Source organism: Syngnathus acus, chromosome 11 (genome assembly GCF_901709675.1).
Source record: "Syngnathus acus chromosome 11, fSynAcu1.2, whole genome shotgun sequence".
Classification (NCBI taxonomy): Eukaryota; Metazoa; Chordata; class Actinopteri; order Syngnathiformes; family Syngnathidae; genus Syngnathus; species Syngnathus acus.
In genome coordinates this window covers 5,743,000-5,758,724 of record NC_051096.1, presented here as the reverse complement: position 1 = coordinate 5,758,724, position 15,725 = coordinate 5,743,000, and the positions used below count along the sequence as shown (strand labels likewise).

General features: G+C 44.0%; 4 protein-coding genes across 6 annotated transcripts; 3 read left to right on the top strand and 1 right to left on the bottom strand.

Annotated features, from left to right (window-relative positions):
- Positions 1-57: 57 nt before the first annotated feature.
- tekt2 (tektin 2 (testicular)) lies at positions 58-2,971 on the top strand. Its single transcript, XM_037263343.1, has 10 exons — positions 58-205; positions 843-1,002; positions 1,080-1,205; positions 1,281-1,486; positions 1,557-1,700; positions 1,759-1,873; positions 1,938-2,045; positions 2,107-2,250; positions 2,315-2,394; positions 2,459-2,971. Exons 1-10 carry the CDS (start codon positions 87-89, stop codon positions 2,658-2,660), a joined length of 1,404 nt encoding a protein of 467 aa, XP_037119238.1. The 5' UTR covers positions 58-86; the 3' UTR covers positions 2,661-2,971.
- Positions 2,972-3,100: 129 nt separating this feature from the next.
- Positions 3,101-4,574, top strand: LOC119129937 (free fatty acid receptor 3). The gene has a single exon (XM_037263346.1). The coding sequence runs from the start codon at positions 3,545-3,547 to the stop codon at positions 4,544-4,546; it is 1,002 nt and encodes a 333-aa protein (XP_037119241.1). The 5' UTR covers positions 3,101-3,544; the 3' UTR covers positions 4,547-4,574.
- LOC119129939 (free fatty acid receptor 3-like) lies at positions 4,565-6,407 on the top strand. Of its 2 annotated transcripts, XM_037263352.1 has the most exons (3): positions 4,565-4,952; positions 5,047-5,154; positions 5,248-6,407. In XM_037263352.1, exons 1-3 carry the CDS (start codon positions 4,935-4,937, stop codon positions 5,947-5,949), a joined length of 828 nt encoding a protein of 275 aa, XP_037119247.1. In that variant the 5' UTR covers positions 4,565-4,934; the 3' UTR covers positions 5,950-6,407. The 2 variants fall into 2 exon arrangements, with proteins under 2 accessions (XP_037119247.1, XP_037119246.1); XM_037263351.1 differs by having other exon boundaries at positions 4,567-4,952; positions 5,047-6,407.
- A 2,122-nt stretch (positions 6,408-8,529) lies between these two features.
- ago3b (argonaute RISC catalytic component 3b) lies at positions 8,530-15,623 on the bottom strand. 2 transcript variants are annotated; one of them, XM_037263293.1, is made up of 20 exons: positions 15,459-15,623; positions 15,045-15,301; positions 14,088-14,259; positions 13,903-14,023; positions 13,567-13,775; positions 13,351-13,487; positions 13,098-13,232; positions 12,942-13,029; positions 12,719-12,866; positions 12,532-12,651; positions 12,318-12,461; positions 11,927-12,060; positions 11,670-11,854; positions 11,439-11,598; positions 11,272-11,362; positions 11,018-11,212; positions 10,819-10,953; positions 10,641-10,742; positions 10,376-10,575; positions 8,530-10,307 (listed from the first exon to the last, which is right to left on the bottom strand). In XM_037263293.1, the coding sequence occupies exons 2-20, from the start codon at positions 15,061-15,063 to the stop codon at positions 10,199-10,201; spliced, it is 2,604 nt and encodes an 867-aa protein (XP_037119188.1). In that variant the 5' UTR covers positions 15,064-15,301; positions 15,459-15,623; the 3' UTR covers positions 8,530-10,198. The 2 variants fall into 2 exon arrangements, with proteins under 2 accessions (XP_037119188.1, XP_037119189.1); XM_037263294.1 differs by having other exon boundaries at positions 12,339-12,461.
- Positions 15,624-15,725: the final 102 nt, after the last annotated feature.

Below are 15,725 nucleotides of genomic sequence, written 5' to 3'. Positions count from 1 at the left end.
GTTTTGCACTTTTTATCATTGTGTTTGACATTGCATTATATTAAATCCCCTAAATGTAGTTAAGTTGCGTACTGTTTGCAGGAAATATGCGTGACGTGTTTTCAGTCAAGTTTGTGCCGTCACCTGGAGACGAACGGACCGTTGCTATGGAAACCCTGCAGCAACGACCAGCACGCGCCAACGAGCTGAACATAATGGAGCGAATGTGAGTCATTCTAAGCAAAAAAATATTAATTTTAAACATTTAGAAATGACAAAGACGTTAGAGATCAATATAACAGAAATGTACAAATTATATTGAGGAAAATGGCAAGTTTCGGGTTATGCTAATGACAACGGTGACAGTAAAATCTACAGTTTTGCAGTCTGATTCATTGCAATTTGTGTTACAAAAGGGATTATTCCGTTTTAATTCGCTTTTACGGATGAATATATGTGCTATGTTTATTAATTCAACAATTTGTGTGTTATCAAATTCGCGCATTTTCGTCCAAAGAATATCGAACATCGAGTTGCTTTATAAAGTTAAAATTGTATTTACATTTTAAAAGCACACAAGTAAATATTTTAAACTTTTGCATAAAAGTGGATTTGAAACGTGTAACGTGAATAATGAGACTGAATAATGTAATACTAGCTTGCGACCAAGATCCGCAGATTCGTCTTACACGATACAGTAGTGGGAAATAATTTAGATTCCGTTGATACAGCAAATTACTATCTTAAAAACATTTGGCGTCACCAACATTATGATTATTATTTTATTTTAATTTTTTTTGGAGAGGGGGGGGTGGCATCTGACACATCCCAGATGACTAACTCTTTGATTATCAATGACTCAGTCCAAAGACCAAACATCCCGAGAAGCCCATTGTGCACTACGGTGTACCAGAATGGTGCAACAACAACCAGAAACTATCTTCCACTGCAGAAATTGAGCGCTATGCTTCCAATGTCATCCGCCAAGAGAGCAGGTCACTCCGCAATGTCACGACCTGTACGGTGGGTCCTCGTTTCATTGCCTTAAAATGCACTTTGGCTGTTATTTCCAATTATTATCCTGCACTATTACTCCACAGACAAACTGGGACGAAAGTGACACCTCCCGCATGTTGAGGGACCGGGTCTACGAGGTTACAAGGTGCAAGGATCAGCTCATAACCTGCGCAAAGAAAGTAGATGAGGAGATTCAAGCACTGACACTGGTAATGTCAAACAAATATAACTCATCTGCTATTTCAAATGGTTACATGCTATGATATATGTGTATGTCACGGAAGTCTAAAATCCGGACCGAGGAGACTTTGGCCGCCACGGCTGTTCCCCTCGAGGTCAGCATGGAGAGCCTGACTTTAAGGGAGGGACGGGAAGGATTTGAGTTGGTCAACGACCCCGTGGAAAAGGAGTTAAAAAAAGAAGTGCATGTTATCGAAAAAGTGCAGCAAGCCCTACAGCAGCTTATTGATCAAGCGTTTGAACAACTCTGGTAAGAATAAGCGCATCGACTTGGAGTTTCAGTCACGATGGCGGCACTAATTAACATTGTGACTTTTTAGTATTTTGCAGAAAATTCGACAGCAGCTCACTGGTGACCTCCAGAACAAGGTGGAAACGCTGGAGATCGATAATACCTGTCTGGAACTTACAATAACGTCATCCCAGATCTCCCTCAAGCCAGATCCTACTCGAATACCTGCTGGGTAAACATCAGTCTTTTTTTATGCCTTAAAAAAAATCATAAATAAATTAATTCCGCAGTTCGTGCACGCCACATGAGTGGATTCAATTCACCCGCTTGAACTTGGCCCGGGCCCATGAAGCCATGCAGATGTCCGAGCAGCTGAGGGAGAACATGAGTCTCACCAGAGTCAAAGTACCAAAACTCTCCTCGAAAGCAACATTTGGGTTTCACGTTGTAACATTTTCAATCCGTCTAGCTGCAAAACGACTTGAAGCTCCAGCAGAGAGCCACGGAGTTCGCTCTGCGTAAGCGCAACCATCAAGAGCAACAAGCTTGTCGCGAGCTTGAGTGGCAACTGAAAAACGTGCGTTTACACCACACACATGACATCGAGAAACTCTTTTTAAAAAGCGATCTTCTTGTAGACCGAAAACGAGATCGCCGACATGGAGAGCGACATATTCAAATTGGATGCCGACCTGAAGGCAAAAACAGCTCCGCTGAAGCTGGCTCACACCAGACTGGAGAACAGAACCTGCCGACCCGGCATGGACCTCTGCAGAGACGAGGTGGACCTGAAGAACATCTCAAGCGACATACTATTCTTCTCTGACCTTTCCTTCCTATTTCCAGGCTCAACGTTGCCTTGTTGATGAAGTCAATAAGCTACAAGCTACCATTGCTATTCTGAAGGAAAAGCTAGCTGAAGCTCAGTGAGTTTGAAATATATTCACACCTGACGCTATTTGGAATGACCTCCATTTTCTTCTCTTTCAGGCACTCGTTACAGAGACTGAAGCTTCATCACAACAAAATGATGCAAGATCACGCCAGGAAACGGGCTTCTTTGTGTCTGGAGGAACGTTGCATCAACATCCGAAACCGACTCATCCCGATATTATACGGCGACGACACTCCGGTACCGCTACTTTTACTAACTAGCTCCAGCGGGAGGAGCGACAGGCATCTTGAAGCCTGAATTATTTTTTTTTTGCTTGAATTCTACTCATCTATAAATATTTCATTTTTATATCATATAGGACCAATTTATTTGAGATGACTTGAAGTTTAGTGTGTTCGGGAGATTTTTCCGGTATGTGTGCATACAAGGCTCACGTCTGCGTTAAGGTGGTTCCTTTTATGGCTTTGTTTGGTTTAGTCGTAATGTTTGACCATCTGACGCTGTTTACGGCATGAAGATGTGACTCCCACGGATATACTTATATATGCAGGAAGAGGAAGAAACATTGTAAATGAAGATCACGCTGAGCATTATTCTCTTTAAAAGCAGAAATGAAGAAAGCATGGACCTCATGATTTAGTCGAACTTTTTCTGGCAACAGCTTTCAATTTGTGTCTTTCCACAACAACTCATTTCTGCTCCATTTATTTCAGCCCACGTCTCTGCCACACTTTTTTTTTTTTTTTTTCCACGAACCATTTACTCGACCATAAAACCAGGTGATCCCTCATGCTCCAAACAAGTCATCCCCATCCTCGCCATCACTACCTCAGTGGCCAAACTTCCCGCCGCTGCTCCTTTTACGGCCCCTCCAGAGCATTTAAGCCGCCTCGGCCGTATGCGACCCTCGATTATTCTGAATCATTTCACTTAAAGGCCTAGTTGTTTTTCCCTTCAGTGAGAGGGCAATTATGACCCGCTAAATGTCTGATACTTCTGCATGAGTGCGTGCATCTTCTGATTGGTATCTCACGCCCATGATGGAGTGTATGACAACATGTACCTCCAGTGAGGACGCTCACTCCACAGCCTCCCCATTCAAAATGGGAACCTGTTTTTGAGAGGACCAATGGCACATTTTTCCTTTTTCTCTCAGCCGTGTCGTCCCAAGCGTCTCCACGATGCACGTGGCCGTCAAGGATTGCGTGGCCCTTTTTGTCTACTCCTTCACTTTTCTCCTGGGCCTTCCCGCCAACTTGCTTGTTCTGTTCGTGTACGTCCGTAAAGCCCGCAAGCGCGGCGCCACGCCTAACGTGGTCTACGCCCTCAACCTCTGCCTGGCCAACCTGGTCCTGGTAGCCTGGTTGCCCGTCAAGGCTTTGGAGACTTTGCTTCAAGACTGGCGGTTCCCGGCTCCCGTGTGCCCGGTTTATAGCTTCTTCCTTTTTGCGTCGCTCTACGGAAGCTGTCTGTTCATCACGGCCGTGACGACGGGACGCTACCTCAGCATCGCCTTCCCTCTCGTCTATAAGCGCTACCGCCGAGCGCGTCTCTCGTGCTTCATCAGCGCGGCCCTGTGGGCCTTGGTGCTGCTTCACCTCGGCGTCGGCCTGGTAGCAGAAGGCGGCGCCAACTTCGTCTCGGTCAAGGACGACACTTTGGCGTGCTACGACCATTTCAACGCCTCCCAGCTGGCCGTGCTCCTGCCGCTCCGTCTGGAGATGGCCGTGGTTCTGTTCCTGCTGCCACTAGCGGTGTCATCCTTCTGCACGCTGCGTTGCGTCACCCTGGTGTGGCACTCCAACTTAAGGCCCGTGGGGAAAAGACGAGTCTTGGCGGTGGCGCTGTCCACGTTGGCTGTGTTCGTGGTGTGCTACGCTCCCTACAACGCCTCGCACGTGGTGGGCTTCGTGACGGGGGAAAACGTCAAGTGGAGAACGTACGCCATGTTGACAAGCTCTTGTAATGTTTTCCTGGAGCCCGTCGTCATGCTGATGTTGTCGTCGGCCACCTCGAGGGGGATGGCGGGAAGGATTTGCGGAGGACAAAGCAGATTGAGTCGGACTGAAGGCTTTCGACATCGTTGCACCTCTCCAAACACCGTGGCTAATATTCGGTCACCGGCTACAATTACCGAGGGGAGCCGAGCCGGGGCGGACGTGCAAAAACCCAGTCAGGAATGAGGTTACTATGGCAACTAGTTCCTCATTAGAAGACAAGGCTTGAGATATCTTTGAGATTTTCAAGGTACAAGCACTTTACTGACTCATGTCGGGCCCCTTTATTGCCGCAAAATAAAAGCATCCATTCATCATATTTGAATGATGCATCACTCTTCCGAGACCTTTGACCCTGAGTGATTACGGCAAATTTCCATAGAACAGTGCGGTCTTACGAACGGTTGCCGGGTGATGATGTTTGGACAGTCTGAGCGACAAATATTATGTCCCAAAGCTTATTAAATTTCCGCCAGTGGAGGTGAGATAGGAGATATGTACTTTTTATGATTTGTGAGACCGAGACAGTAGCCTGTTGACACGAGTCGCACAGTGATGGGGAGACTGAGGCATCATGTCTGACAGCCGTCAGGTAGGCATCATTTGATTTAGATTTTTTGCTTATAGCGTATTTACAGGTGGCAGTTAGATTATTGTTAATATATGAATGTTGGTTTTCCTTCTAGTATGTGTCAGAGAGCGGCATGTCCCACCTTCTACTACCTGTTTACATCTTCACCTTCCTCATGGGGGTGCCGGCCAACATCTTGGCGTTCTACACTTTCTGCCACAAAGTGCGCACCCGGGCGGCGCCCATCGACGTCCTCCTCCTCAACCTCACCATTTCCGACCTCATTTTCTTGGCTTTCCTGCCCTTTAAAATGAAGGAGGCCTCAGACAATATGGCTTGGGTGTTACCCTTCCCGCTTTGTCCTTTTACCGGCTTCATCTTCTACGGCACCATCTACAATAGCACCTTGCTGCTCACCGCCGTGGGTGTGGAGCGCTACTTGGGCGTGGCCTACCCCCTCAGGTACGCCCTGTGCCGCAGGCCCCGCAACGCCGTGGTGGCCTGTGTGCTCTTCTGGGTGGTGACCTCCTTGAACCTCAGCATTGTCTACATCATGCCTTACGCCCAGTGGGGAAACGCAACTGCCAAGCCTCCGTCCACCTGCTACATGGACTTCACTGAATCCGAGCTGAAAATCCTGCTGCCGGTCCGTCTGGAGCTCTTCTTCGTCCTCTTCTGCATCCCCTTTCTCATCTGCTGCTTCTGCTACGTCAACTTCATCCTCATCTTGTCGCGTCTCCCTAACATCAGCAGGCGGCGGAGGCTGCGGGCCATCGGACTTGCCCTCGGCACTCTGGTGGTGTTTGCCGTCTGCTTTGGGCCTTACAACGTCTCCCACGTGGTGGGCTATGCACGTCAAGAGAGCCAGGAGTGGAGGAACGTGGCGTTGCTCTCAAGCACCCTCAATGCATGCCTGGATCCGTTTATCTTTTACTTCTCGTCGGCTGCAGTTCGGAGCATGCTAAAACACTGCTTGAAGAATGTCGTGGCCAAGCTGCACATTCTAAGGTGTGGGTGACCTTTTTCTCCCACTTGAGAGGACAATGTTAGCTTTATGAAACTAATTTGAAAGGAAATTTGTTTTTGTGAGTGAGGGATTTGCTCATTATGTAATTTACTCAATCATATATCATATGGGGCAGTTTTGTTACGATAGGATTGCCTCCGTATAAAGTTTTATTGCTTTGAAAAAAAAGAGCACAGCCAACAACAAATCTGGTGTTTGCCATCTTTATGCAGGTTATGTAAGCCACAAATGCAATTAAATATGATGGGGTTGTCTGAAACAATGCAAATACTGCAACGTTTATTGTTATTAATCTTAATTTAATTGATTTACACAGGCCATACCGTCCGTGTCTCTTTCAGTCATTGGATATTTATTTATTTGTAAAAAGATTAAAAATAGAAAAACGATTGGTTATTTGATTGTACTTTTAAAATTGATACAAAAAGAAATAAACATTTAAAATCTAATTGAGCCGGCGTGATGACTGCTTTGGTTTACGCTGGAAATTGATGTTTCAATTTCAAACGCCCAAAAATGGAAGTGTCTCAAAACCTCACTATCAATAGAAAGCAATACATTTGTCGCCCCCTCCTGGTTAGCTAGTGAAATGACTTCTGGAAATCCCAAATAGACAAGCCGTTTTTTGTTTTTGTTTTTCAATTTATCTCTCGTGCTATGTTCTATTTTTGTTGTAGCACTATAAAATACTAATTTTAAAATCTAATTGACCCATTTGATGACTGCTTAGGCTTATTCTGGAAATCGTCGCTTCAATTTCACACCCAAAAATGGAAGCGCCCTAAAACCGCACATCATCAGAAATCAATACATTTGACGCCCCCTCCTGGTCAGTTAGTGAAATTCCAGTGTCGATGATTTCTTGCAAATAGACGAGTTGTTTGTTTGAATTATGTTTATATCATGTTTATATTATTATGATTATATATATACTATTATATAATATATTACTATTATAATTATTATTATCGTTATATTTTGGTTTATATTATGTTGAGATGATATGTTTAAATATATGTTTAAATATAAAAATTCTATAATAATATAATAACACAATATAAACATAATATAAACAATATAAACATAAACGACTCGTCTATTTGCAAGTCCCAGAAATAATCAACACTGGCATTTCAGTAACTGACCGCGAGGGGGCGACATATGTATTGATTTCTGATAATGTGAGGTTTTAGGGCACTTCCATTTTTCGGCGTGACGCTTCCCAAGATAAGCCTTGATAATGATTTCTTGCAAATAGATGAGTTGTTTGTTTAAATTATGTTTATATTATGTTTATATTATTATGATTATATATATACTATTATATAATCATATATTACTACTATAATTATTGTTATCGTTATATTTTTGTTTATATTATGTTCAGATTATATTGTTTAAATATATGTTTAAATATAAAAATTCTATAATATAACAATATAAACATAATATAAACAATATAAACAAACGACTCGTCTATTTGCAAGTCCCAGAAATAATCAACACTGGCATTTCAGTAACTGACCGCGAGGGGGCGACATATGTATTGATTTCGGATAATGTGAGGTTTTAGGGCACTTCCATTTTTCGGCGTGACGCTTCCCAGGATAAGCCTTGATAATGATTTCTTGCAAATAGATGAGTTGTTTGTTTAAATTATGTTTATATTATGTTTATATTATTATGATTATATATATACTATTATATAATAATATATTACTACTATAATTATTGTTATCGTTATATTTTTGTTTATATTATGTTCAGATTATATTGTTTAAATATATGTTTAAATATAAAAATTCTATAATATAACAATATAAACATAATATAAACAATATAAACAAACGACTCGTCTATTTGCAAGTCCCAGAAATAATCAACACTGGCATTTCAGTAACTGACCGCGAGGGGGCGACATATGTATTGATTTCGGATAATGTGAGGTTTTAGGGCACTTCCATTTTTCGGCGTGACGCTTCCCAGGATAAACCAAAGCAGTCATCACGACTGGTCAAAATGACTACTTTGAAGAATTAAAAGACACCTTGTATTGTCAGGCTTTTAAAATTAACCTAAATATAGGTCTGATAATATGTGTGTTCCCCAGACTGTTAACTTATGTAAAATTCAATTACAGTAATCACAGTACATCCAAATATCTTTTAATTTAATGCGCTCAACTATGACATACTATTATATTTCATACTTTATTAGCAGCAGGTTTGAAGAAAACAAAGACATGACCATTTGTAAGAGCACATTTTAATTGCATTCAGCAAATTATCACCACCAAAACAACACTTTTTTTGTCTTTAACAAGGTATTTATTACAAAAATTAAATAGTATAACTAAATAAAAGGCTTAAATTAGAACCAGGCAAGTGTTAAGACAAAACAGTCTCGACTAGCGTAAAGATCAGCAAAAAGGGAACATTGTCAATTAGGTGTGATATGCATCCAACAACAGGTATCGTATTCGTTTTTGCTTGGAGACAAGACTCGTGACTGTAAACATCTCCAAAATCATATTTCAAAATGGATCAAGAGCAAATTAAGTGGATTCACAGATACTTGACGGCTGCTTTATTATTGCTTTCCCACAAATGTGCACATCAACCAGGCAGTAAACTGATGAGGGAATACAGTATAAAGTCGAACAAAAACACAATGAGGTTTGTGTTGAACTAGTTTTCTCACAAGGGCTGCAGCTATGTATGAAGGTTGTGATTAACATTGCCCGTCCACTCAAAACTTCCCCTCGTCACATCATTTGGTCCTGTCAGCTCCAAAACAGATCAATCCTGCATCATTTTTTTTTGTTTGTTTGTTCTTGGCATATGACAGAGGCACACAAAGTACAAAATCACCTTACAGTATTGTTGTTAAATAGAGAGAATAGTTCTTTGATTTTCTGCTTTTTTTGTTTTTTCTTCAGCACCATCACATAAAGGCACAGAGGACGAACCTTCGACCAGAATATGTTTCACTACCGATCGCACTTTGCGGGGGTCTCGGTGCTTTGCGTGAACCGATTTAGAGACCGATGACACTTATTCAAAACAAATAATACCTGCCCTCCAATATGATTACTTCTCAGACAAATACCTTAAAATATAAATACGCCTCAATCTTTGGACTCGTGAGAGGAAAACTGCAGATGTCCAGTTAAGCCCAAGCTCTTGATTTAAAGGCTTTTTTTTTTGACTGTTCAAGTAAACTCAACAAGTGGTCACTTCTCATCAGGGCACTGCATTAAATGTGAAATGGGGAACTATTTACATGACTAAAGATGCATTCCAATGCAGGCAAATGACCCTTAAGTGCAGTGAATATATACTAAGTTTCAAGTCCCACTGTATTAATATATAGTCTATAATATGCTTTTTTTTTTCTTCAAGAAAATACTACATTATTCTTTAACTAGCAGTAGCTGAAGTCGAGTTTCGGTGGTTCTGCTGTGAGGTTAAAAGAACATTGCAAACCGCCATACTTATCACAAACCTTATTTCCATGCAAACATTGCACTCTCCAATCCCATCAGGCACTTCAGTAGCATCCCTTCACACGCCATATATGTTTTGCATCCTGCTACATGATCCCAAACAAACTTCCTGAAGACAAACAAAAAATACAAATCGCTTTATCACCGAACCTTATTGCACTGAAGGACACCCTGAGGTAAGCCCGACAGACATCTTTGCCCTAATTCTGTAAATCTGGATTTTTTTTGTTTAAATAAAACACACGGCTCACAAAAAAAAAAAATTAGGGCCATTCAGCTACGAGTTAAAATCCCCCCCCCCCCCCCCCCCCCGAACGTAAAATGCATGAACTTCTTTTTTTATCACACACCAGCTGACCTACAAGATAAACAACAGTCTAAGCGTATGCACTTCACAGTAAGGCATCATGGGATGGCTGTAAGTCATCTTTCACTAACTGTCATCAACTTGACTGGCTGACTCGTGTCCACATTAAGGCAGCTTGCCGTTTAAAACACGCCAGAAATATCATGTAAAAGCGTCAACGTGACAAAATAGTCCAAAAAGGTTTTTAAATGAACATAATCGGGCGCTTTGGGTTTCCCTATAGTCTACAAATGCATACCGAGCTCCTGTGAAATCTGAGCCGTAACGAGCATTAAAAAAAAAAAAAAAAAATCTCATCTTTGAAACACAGCGGAGGAGACGGAGGTGGCACGCAAACTCTCGGCTGGCTTTCGCTTTCAGGCTCCTCTTCAGGCGAAGTACATGGTCCTCAGCGTGTCGTGGTGGATCTGAACGGCCTTGGCCAGCGCCAGAGGATCCCTGCCGTTACTTTGCCCTGAGATGTGGCTGCCCTCCGCGCTGGAATCAAAAGATGGAGATATTATTTGGATCAGAAGTTACGTTTCTTGGAAAAAGGAATCTTTTACCTGTCGTGTTCTTTGTCCACCAGATGGTAGCGTGCGCGGAAGGCCACCAGGTGGGCGTAGTAGGCGGGAGCCGGGATGGAGACGGAGCGTGTGCAGCGGACGTAAGTGTGGCACAGCTGGTAGGTGAGGAGCTGGAACTCGTCGGCAGTGAAACAGTTGTCGTCCCACAGGACGTGGTAGTGGGACGGCCTGCTCGTGCCCTGACGAGAAGGTGGGAAGGTAAACACCTACTTCGCTTTGACTTTTTTTTTCCTCACAAGCTTACCTGGATTCCGGCGTGACTGCAGAGGTAAAAGTCAAACTCGTGAGGGTGGGTGATGTCGGTGTCCACTGTCGTGCCCGCAGGAATGTTCCCGCTTCTTCCCACCTGGCAGGTAATCAAATCTCAACCTCATCCGTTTTTCATTTCTAACCTGTTACTGAGCCTTAAGAGAGAAACTCACCCGCTCGTTACGATCGGCACAGAAGAGGCGTGTGTGATGGCGTTTTTGCACAACGATGTAGGTAATTCCTGGCTGGTATTCCTTCTCCAGAGTAATGCAGGCCTCTCTGATCGCTAGCAGCTCATAATATAGCACCTACGTAAAGTCATGTGTGCTTTTAATGTGTTACTTATAATTGATAGAGCACGTTGTCGTTTACCTGTCTGAACTGGCCCTCGGACACGCCGTCCCTGTAAAAGATAATTCTTGTTGGCTTGTAGCGGGTGGATTTGTAGAACTGGATCAGGAGCTCTCGCACCATGGAGGCCAAGTCTTGAATGACCTCCTGTCTGGGTCTCTGGACTCGCACGGTAGCGCAGTACCTGCTGGGGTGAGCGTCCATGCTGCCGACAACCTGCGGAGGGAATATATTTAGATGCGGAGCGTGAAAATTTTGTTTTATTATTGACACACCGCTGCGATTGATGGCTTCTTCCCATCTCCCGCTGGAGGATGAGTGACATCGGCGCCGAGGAATATGATTGGCTGCTGGAAGACGGAGGGGCTGGGTGGAGGAGATGAAACAATTTGGTCAGTCGCATAATGAGCCGGTTTAACATCCGGCGGCTTGTCGACTTTACCGTTGGTGAGGAACCAGGATGTTGTTGATGCCTCCGAGTTTGACGTTGATCTTGAGGCAGAGGTTGGACAATGTCTGCGGTGAGGTCTTGACTACGTTCTTCACTTGGACACACTGTGTAGCCATGCCGAGGAGGGTGTCTCCAACCCGCTTCACCTCAGCTGTGGATGACGAATCAAATGTTGAACCCCTACTCATCTTTAATTTTCATTCCTGCTTCTCATCTTCATACCGTAGACGGGTGTTTTTCCAGGAAGGATTACGATAATCAGTTGCAGCCCCAGATAGGTGTTCTTCAAGTGTCTGAACATGGGCTCCACGCTGTCAGCGCCTTGGGCATATTTACAGAAACAGGGCTGACCCTGAATTGGCATGCCGGCATCTTTTGAGATTTTCCGCAGTTGATCAGTAAAGCTCCTAAAGACAAAAAAGAATATCACTATATACAGAGATGAGGTCAGCCGGGAAATAGAATGCAAGCCAACTCACTTTAGAACCTCTTCACGACATTGCCTCTGAGTGGCGAAACAAGCGATGGCCCATATTTTGATTTCCACTCCGGTGTGGAACTGCTTCCCCCTCATGTCCCAGACCCCGCCGCTGGGTGTGGCCACTGTGCGGTTCTGCAATAACAGTGTAGGGTTGATCTGCTGGAGCGGGCGAGCACACAGATGCGTACAGTAGACGGAGATTCAGGCAGCAAGCAGGAATCAAAAAGCTCACCAGGAGAAGAGAGATGAAGACATGGCAGCAGGTGAAAATTCAATTATGGAAAAATAGCATTTGATTTTTTATTTATTTTTTTCCCGGGGTGAGTAGTCCTGATTGTTAGTTGACAAAGTGCACTGAGAGAAACATGCAAATGATGTGTGGTAAGTACCATATAGGGTTCGGAGCTCACCCTGCCGCCATATTGCAGCATGGGGGCCGGCAGGACGCGGCCGGTCACTTGAGCCATCTCGTCGCGGATGTGGAACTGGAATTCTTGGACAAATGGGTCAGCCTCGTAATTTGCGCTGCGCACCTAAGAGGAGAGAAAAGATGTTGAAGTTGACAAAACATAAAAAGGATTTATTTGGGGGGGGGGGGGTTACCAGTCGGCTAATCTCCTCTTGTCTATCCGGGGCAGATCGGGCTGTCGCTTTTATCATGGTAGATGTTTGGTTATCTGTCAGTTTTTTAATGCAGCGCTGACCTGCAACTACATTGCACACCTGAAGAAAAAACAAATTCTCTATCATTGGTGGCCAATTGAATTGTTTGAGGCAATGTGTGACGTACCTCAAGGGGCAGGTAGGTGTGTTTCTGTTCTTGTCCCACCTGCAGACAAGGCAGGTGGGGATACTTGAGATGCAGGTTGTATTTCTCCCGGAAGTATTGGGCCACTGTGCGTTCCACTGTCTGGCCGTTCTCCAGTTGCAAAGGAAAACTGAGGATTTCAAAGGGGTACATCAAGTTTGGTTTTGCTACAATTTGGAATATGTTTATAAATCCAAAATCGTACGTTTGGAGGCTTGCAGGGCGCCGTGTTACATTGCAAACTCGATACTTTCGACGCATGGTTCCGCAATGCGTCACTTCTACTTTCAGACCTGGAAAGATAGTGAAACAATTGCGTTAGCAAAAAAAGTAAAAATAAAAATAATAATAGACTAAGCACCTTTGATTTCTTTGGTGAATTTGACCCTGTGGGAATCGGTGAGTGGACGAGGCTGCTCATCAATGTTGTGAATGTCCAGGACCTCGCACATGAATTGGATGACTGGCTGAGCTTTGTAAAAAGCTGTGGCTGACACTGAAATAAAGGACAAGGACGCCGTTAGATTTAATGTACTGTGAACCCAGATAGAAGTGTTTATTTGAAGAAATGTTGCCCAGTCGCTGAATGTTCTCCGAATGTTCTGCTTTCTCACCATCAATATTCAGCATCATCTTCCACATGGCCGGCCGTACGGACTGATGAAAGCCGAACCAAACCTCTCTTCCTCCACCGAGCGGGTGGTCGTAACCCTCCGGGGAGGAGAAGAAGGATCGTCCGACAGGAGTGTACCTGACCACCATAAGAAAAAAAAAATTGTGATGCATCTATTTAAAATCTATTTTTATTTTCAATACAGACAAGATCTCACTTCATGGAGGGCAGGTGACGAAGAACGACATCAACAGCATGAACCGGGTTGGTGCTGACGGGTTTCTCGAGGTCCAGCGGTTCAGCTACGGCGCGTCCCATGAGAACTTCGTGCAGCAGATGCCAGCTGACCAATGACACGAACTTGACGGTGACCTTAAACGGGCGGTCCTTGCCACCTTCGCCTGGGAGGGTGACGTCCAAATCAACCTGAGAGAATGAGAGAGGTCCGTTTGTTCAACAATTAATAATACAGGACCTTCAAAGAGGAACTAGTAAGTTGAGGGACAACGCCTTCAGTAATAACCACAACATGAATATGAATGATTACTCTTACCCCACCAGTGGCAACAGGAAGTGGGTTAGCGGTGTAAAGGCTTCTCTTCCCATCGTAAACTGGAAGATGGTCACCAAAGATGGTCACCTTGAAATGCTTAACCATGGAGTCCACCACCTCCCTGTGGAAACCACAATGATTAATGGATATTTGTTCCATCATCTAGATAAGGGCTCTTTTGTTACCTGTTGACCCGGCGAGGACATTTGTCAGGTTTGATGTCGACCTCATAGAGGTAGACATCGATCTTGGGGATATCAACTTGGAAACAGTTGGCGAGAAGCTTGATGGGCTTCCCGATGGTGCCATAGCCGGGTCGCTGTGGCAATGAAAAAAGGGCTTGGGCGCTAGCGGCTCCTGCAACACAACAAGCAGACAGAAAATTGGGATTTTCAGTGTCATCATCCATGCAACTACAAACATTTGTCATTATGTAGCATTAGCTAATTTAGCCTAACTTTCTGTCTCTATAGAAAACCAGAGCAAAGCTAAAATAGGTCAGTCAGTATCACTCCAGAACTGCAAACAACATCAATAACAAAGCTGGGCCTCACAAATTGTCCCCCTTGGCAACAACAACGGAAGTTGACAAATGACCTGACATGCTCAGTCGGTGTGTAATTAAGGCAGGAAGCAGCACAGTGACCATTCGTCAATAGTTTGAGTTGCTATGGCAGTAGCTGAAAAGAAACACTCACACAAACACAGCTGTCAAAGTGAGTCAAGATCTCAGGCCCACCTGACGGGTTGACAACACCTGACTTTGACAGTGTCGAAAAACTGGTCTAGGCTTGCTCTTTCACGCACTCATGAAATAAATGCCGGTAGGCAACTGTTGTGTGAATGCTGAGTCAACGATTGGCATGGCTATTTGAGTAATATATCATTTAACACACAACTGCTTGCTTCAACTGATACACATTCAGAAAACTTTATTTAGCCGCACACGGCATTATAACAATATGAACAGTATGCAAGGAGTTTAATGATCCGTGTATCTATTTTCTGACTTATGAAGGGCACATGTCTGCATGTCTTGGCCTGCAGGTGGCCGCCTAAATATTTTATATGCAGGAAAGCACCTGCAATTGTGTGTCAAACTCGACAAGAACTACGATCAACTGTCACGCACGACTACCCACCTGTTGTTCCGCTTTCCATTCATGAGTTCTCTCCCCGGATGACCCGGCACCCAGAGACCATCCAACCCTCCCTGCTCACAGAACGTCTTCCACGGAAGGTCCAAACGCTGCCTCCCGGTTGCTCCAGCTGATGTGGAACCGGGCCGCTGAGGAGGAGAATCACTTGGCCGGTAGTTCTCTCCACTGCCTTTCCCAAAGTAATTCAAGATTCGTGTAGACCTCCGTGATTAAGTCTTTTGATTTTTTTCCAGCTCAAGCTGGAAGGAAAGAATGACAATATTCTCAAGTTCTCAAGTGGATCTGGTGTTAGCCGCTAACACTCACCAAACTACGGTAATAACATTAGTTAGCTTTAGCCATCGTCATTAACGACGGACTGACAACACAACAGACGAGACTCATACAAATATTTACCTTTTTTTTTTATCGCGTTCTTCTGTTACGTCGCGCGACGGGCGATTTTAAATATGTATATTAAATTATACCACGGTTTCCCTAGCCCGAAATTTGCCTTGACAGCAGCGACAGTGAGCCCACTGTGTGAAATGTATATGCTGCGCCCTCGTTAACCTCGCCATCAAGTTAACAAGTAGCAGTTAGTTACATTTCCGAAATAGCCTTTCAAAATAATAAAACTAACTCTGAGACTTTGTCTGTTTTTTCCATTCCTGGACAACACGC